This window comes from Lactuca serriola, chromosome 3, assembly GCF_051521515.1.
Source record: "Lactuca serriola cultivar US96UC23 chromosome 3, Lser_US96UC23_V15, whole genome shotgun sequence".
Lineage (NCBI taxonomy): Eukaryota > Viridiplantae > Streptophyta > Magnoliopsida > Asterales > Asteraceae > Lactuca > Lactuca serriola.
The window spans coordinates 214,010,530-214,016,412 of NC_136410.1; the positions used below are offsets into that span (position 1 = coordinate 214,010,530).

Genomic DNA, 5,883 nt, shown 5'->3' on the forward strand with positions numbered 1-5,883 from the left:
ATTTATTTGAATTAAATAAAAAAATCAAAACCATAGCAAACAATAACAAAGATCGATGAAACTCACTGAGCTGTCATCATTCACTTTAAGGGTCATCCATGAATTTACCTAGGATTTATAGAACTCAAAAGTATTTTATATGAATTACTGACCTATTTTCTTGCAATAATTATAATAATTCTACAAAAACGAATTATTTCTGAAAATTTGTCTAACGTCTCAATTTGTTGATGGAATTCTGGGAAAAATCGGATTTGATCAGAAAATAAGTTTTAGATATTTATTTGGGAATAAATCTTTTATGAACCTATTTGAATACTTTTTAACAACAAACTTTGATGATCAAGCCTCTAATCTTGAAGATCATCACATGCATGTTGGTTTTTGGGTGAAATAATATCACCATAATCATAAAAATCGTGGTTATGAACATACGATTCATAATCCATCCATAGAATGGTGTAGAAGAAGAAGAAGATATGTAAGAAAACTTGAGATTTTGAAGGAAGATTGAAGGATTTTCGTGATTACTTTGAAGAACAACCATAGATGATGAAGATTTAGAGTTTAAGGTGTGTTTTTGGCTTCATTTTCTAGAAATATTTCATGGTTATAGAGAGAGGAAGAAAGAAAATGGTGTTGGGGATTTGAAGAGTGAGAGAGAGAAGTGAAGAAGATGGTTGAGTGTAAGAATTGATTTAAACGATTTCTAATTTGGAAAAGGCGATAGTGGGAGAGACAGAACGAAATTTAGGGGATGAGAGAGGGTTTCCCTCTCATTCATTTTTATAAATTTCATATCTTTTATAAAATTATGAAATTATTATAAAATATGCACCTTAACTTATATATTATTCATAAAACCTTGATTTTTGAATTATAAATTAAGGGTAAATGTTAATGTATTAAATTTAATTTTCCGAGAATGAATTTTCATAATATTAATTATGATAAGATAATGTTATAAGGTTCATAATTATTTTTATAGAATTTTTAATGTTAAAGTTTATAAATTTAAAGTTTTAAGGTTTTAAAGAGTTTGTAAATCTTTGGATATCAAAATAAATAGAATCTTTGAGACTTCAATTTATCTTATGGTATTATAACTCTTTTATAGTTATAAATAATGTTTGTAACTTATTTTATCGGTTTATTGGCATTCTATGTAGTGATTCCGAGATTCAAGCGAAATTGAGGAATCAAGTATACTAGTCCTAGTTTTCAACTTTGACTTAAGTTCCTATGAGACTCGGGCCTAATTTATATCACTAGGTCAAGTGCATGATGTGTGTATAAGATTCATAAAAAGGTGTTAGAGTCAAAGAGTGACCCGAATATGGATAGTCACTACAGTTAAGTAGTTATAGAATTCACATATAAATGTGAAATCTAAGTACACTATCCATTGTTTCTATCTGTTTCCAAGTTTCTATTAGGTTATAACTTAGCTTCTAGTTACTATGTCTAGTATGTGTCGTACCTATATGTGCAACTAGGTTTAGTCAAATCTAGAACCGACTCGAATTTTGACGGTTGTCACAAAGCTCCCAAAAGAACCTTGAGGAAAATGATGGAAAGTGATGTTACACAAACTCCAACCGGTATCAATTACCCCGTTTTGGAAGGAGGATCGGAATTGAAGTCAAGTTTAGTCCATCACCTTCCAACTTTTTATGGATTAGAGAATGAAGACCCTCATAAGACTTGAAGATGTTCCACAATATTTGCACTAGTGTGAAGCCACATGGGTTAACCGATGACCAAATCAAGCTAAGGGCATTCCCCTTTTCATTGGCCGATATAGCAAATGATTGGTTATTCAATCTTCTCTCGGGGTTAATCAACTCATGGACCGACATGGAAAGAGCTTTTCTTGACCAGTTCTATCCCACTTCAAGAGTCTCAAGTCTTTGAAATGAGATATGTGGAATCCGCCAAGGTCAAGATGAGACCTTCCATGATTATTATGAGAGGTTAAACAATTTGTGCTATAGTTGTCCACAACATTAAGTTCTGGAACAATTCCTCATCCAACACTTCTATGAGGGTTTATTGCCAATGGAGAAAAAACTAGTTGATGCCTCAAGTGGTGGAGATGTCTTTAGCAAAACTCCACAACAATCAAGACAACTCTTCAACACAATAGTCGCTAATTCCCCACACTTTGGTCCACACCAAGATGTGAAGTGAGAAACTCAACAAAAAGTCAATGAAGTGGGGACGTCGAATCTTGAGTCTCAAATCATAGATTTAACATCCTTTGTTCAAAAGTTAGCCATGGGACAAACTCCACATGTGATGGTTTGTGGAATATGTGAAACAATGGGACATCCCATAGATATGTGTTCCATTCTTTAAGAAGATGCAAAACACATGAATTCCATGGGATAATTCCAAAATTACCACAACAAACCATCCGGTTACCAAAATGCATATAACTCAAGTTGGAAGCTAAATCCCAATATGAGCTACAACCCAAGACTATTGCCTCAAAATGCATTGGTTGTACCTTCCTACCCACCACAACAACCTAGCTACCAACATCCACAACCACACTATCAACCGAAACTGCACCCTCCACATCATCACCAACAACCTCCTCAATCCCAACCAAGTAGCTCCAGAATGTCTCTTGAAGACATTGTCAAATCCTTTGCCACTAGTACCCAATAATTCCAAAAAGAGACAAAGACTAGTATCTCCAACCTTGAAGCACAAATGGGAGATATAGTTACATCTATAAGCAAGTTGGAGTCCTATGGCAAATTACCTTCTCAAACCGAAAGAACCCTAATGTCAACGTAGTGACTTTGAGGAGTGGTAAACAAACCGGGGAGAGTAGTTCCAAGAAGAATTCAAGGGAAGATGAGGAAGAAATAGAGATCACACCCATTGAGGATCCCCTCGTCAAGAATGATGCACAAGCCGGAGTTCCAAAGAAGACCATTCCTCTAGTGACACCAATAGCCACTCAACCGTTATTCCCCTCCCAACTTTCAACTTCCAAGAAGAATATGGAGGAGAAAGAAAATTTGGACACCTTCTAAATGGTGGAAGTGAACATTCCTTTACCTGATGCTATCAAACAAATTCCTAGATATGCGAATTTCTTGAAGGAAATTTGTACAAACAAGAGGAAATTGAAGGAAATGAGAAATTTTCAATGAATGAAAACACATCTACGGTTTTATAAAGGAAGCTTCCACCCAAGTGCAAAGACCCGGGAATGTTTACGGTTCGTTGCAAGATTGGGGATGTCACTTTTTGTAGCGCTATGCTCAATCTTGGTACTTATATCATTGCCATGCCCTACTCAGTATATGAATCATTGAATGTGGGTCCTCTAAGTGAAATCAGTGTCATAATTTCTCTTGCGAACAAATCAAGTGTCTTTCCTAGGGGTGTTTTAGAAGATGTTTTGGTGCAAGTGAACCAATTGATCTTCCCGGCGGATTTCTATGTGATTGATCTAGAAGAAAAAATGTCCTCCAAATCGGCTCGAATTTTACTTGGGGCACCGTTTTTTAAGACGGCTAGGAAAAAAATCGATGTGTATGCGGGAAGTTTGACAATGGAGTTTGATGGTGAAACAATAAGTTTTAATATCTATGATGCTATGAGATATCCTAGTGATGTTTCATCATTGTATTTTGTTTATGTTGTTGACTCATTAATCCAATAAGTGTTTAAGTTGTCTAACGGTGATATGTTAGAAATGATCCTAAGCAAGGGGTTTGATTGCGGGAAAATAGCCGAACAATTAAAGCTTTATTCTTTAGACCCAGAAGTTATGAAGTTGGTGAATAGATTAGAGGTGAAGATATCTACAAGATTTGATGTCAATCAAATCGAGTTGCCCCAAACCCATACAAAGTTGCCACCGTCCATTGTTCAACCCTTGGGATTGGAATCAAAGGTCCTACCTCAACACTTGAAGTATGCTTGCTTGGGGAAGAATGAGACTCTTTCGGTTATCATTTCAACCCGTATAACTGAATTTGAAGAAGATCAACTCCTCAAGGTTTTGAAGGAACATAAAGAAGCAATGGGTTGGACAATTGTGGATATTAAAGGATTGAGCCCCTCCACTTGCATGCACAAGATCTTAATGGAATATGAATTCAAGCCAACCGGGATGCACAAAGAAGGTTGAATCCGGCAATGATGGAAGTTGTCAAGAAAGATATTTTGAAGCTCCTTGATGCAGGAATGATCTATCCAACCTCGGATAGCAAGTGGGTGAGCCTGGTGCAAGCGTGCAAAACGGGTGGAGAGTATGTATTGACTACCGCAAACTCAATGCAAGCACAAGAAAAGATCATTTCCCATTACCTTTCATTGACCAAATGTTAGAAAAGTAGGCTGGTAAATCACATTATTGTTGTCTAGACGGGTATTCCGGTTTTCACCAAATCTCGGTGGCACCAGAAGACCAAGAAAAGACAACCTTTACATGTCCATTTGGTACTTTTGCATACCGGAGAATGCCATTTGGATTGTATAATGCCCCTGTGACTTTCCAACGTTTTATGGCTAGTATTTTTTCAGAATATGTCGAGAATATAATTGAAGTTTTCATGGATGATTTTACGGTATACGGGAACTCTTTCCAAGAATGTTTGACCAATCTCACCAAATTTTTGAAAGATGCATTGAAACAAATTTGGTTTTAAATTTTGAAAAATGTCATTTTATGGTGATTCGAGGTCTTATTTTGGGTCACATTGTGTCAAAGAAAGGAATCAAGGTAGATAAGGCTAAAATTGATGTTATTCAAAGCTTACATTACCCGACTTGTGTTTGGGAAGTTCGTTCTTTTTTAGGTCATGCCATATTCTACCGAAGGTTTATCAAGGGCTTTTCAAAGATAATAATAAGACCAATGTGAAAAATCTTGCAAAAGGATGTTGATTTCGAGTTCAATGAGGCATGCAAAGAAGCTTTTGACAAGTTTAAGGAGTTGCTTACATCCGCTCCCATAATGCAAGCTCCAAATTAGGATCTTCCCTTCGAGATCATGTGTGATGCAAGAAGCAATGATATAGGCAGCCTTTTGCATCAAAAGAATGGAAGAGCCTCCCATGTGAACTACTATGCATCAAGAACACCAGACAATGCTCAAAGCAACTACTCTACCACATAAAAGGAGTTGTTGGCCATAGTGTTCTCTTTGGAGAGCTTTAGGCATTATCTACTTGGCACGAAAGTCATAGTGTATTCGGATCATGCGGCTCTCAAGTACTTGATGACAAAGAATGATACAAAGCTGAGACTCATCCGCTGAATCTTATTATTGCAAGAATTTGATTTGGAAATTCGAGACAAAAATGGATGCGAGAATCTTGTTGCCGATCATCTAATTTGGATCACTTCAAATGAAGCTCCTCTCCCCTTACGGGACTAGTATTCGGATGATCATCTCTTTTCCTTTACTTAATCTACTCGTTAGTATGCCGATATCGTTAACTTTTTGGTCACAAAAATGTATCCCGACACATTCACACGTGCTCAAAAAGATAAATTGAAAAGTGATGCAAAATATTACGAGTGGGATGAACCTTATTTGCGGAAACATTGTCCCGATCAAATTATTAGGCGATGTGTACCCCAACAAGAGCATCAATCTATTTTGCAATTTTGTGATGAATTTGCTTATGGGGGACACTTCGTACCTAATCGAACTTTGAGAAAAGTTTTCGAGTGTGAATTATTTTTTGCCCAATCATGTCACGCGATTGTTATTTGTTTTGCAAAAGCTATGAATGGTGCCAAAGGACGGGAAACATTTCACAAAAAAATCAAATGCCACAAATTCCAATCCTTGTTTGTGAATTTTTTGATGTGTGGGGGGATTGATTTCATGGGCCCATTTCCTGTCTCATT

At 36.5% G+C, this 5,883-nt stretch overlaps 1 protein-coding gene across 1 annotated transcript; it reads left to right on the forward strand.

The window, feature by feature from the left end:
* The first annotated feature begins 2,058 nt into the window (after positions 1-2,058).
* LOC145096019 (uncharacterized) lies at positions 2,059-3,682 on the forward strand. Its single transcript, XM_079033803.1, has 2 exons — positions 2,059-2,186; positions 3,196-3,682. The coding sequence occupies exons 1-2, from the start codon at positions 2,059-2,061 to the stop codon at positions 3,680-3,682; spliced, it is 615 nt and encodes a 204-aa protein (XP_078889929.1).
* Positions 3,683-5,883: the final 2,201 nt, after the last annotated feature.

Bases quoted from the DNA above. Each gene is read 5' to 3' on its own strand.
- LOC145096019 (XM_079033803.1), top strand. From the start codon at position 2,059: ATGGAGAAAAAACTAGTTGATGCCTCAAGTGGTGGAGATGTCTTTAGC. The intron at 2,187-3,195 runs GTGAGAAACTCA...GGTTTTATAAAG, and splicing joins GGTCCACACCAAGATGTGAA to GAAGCTTCCACCCAAGTGCA.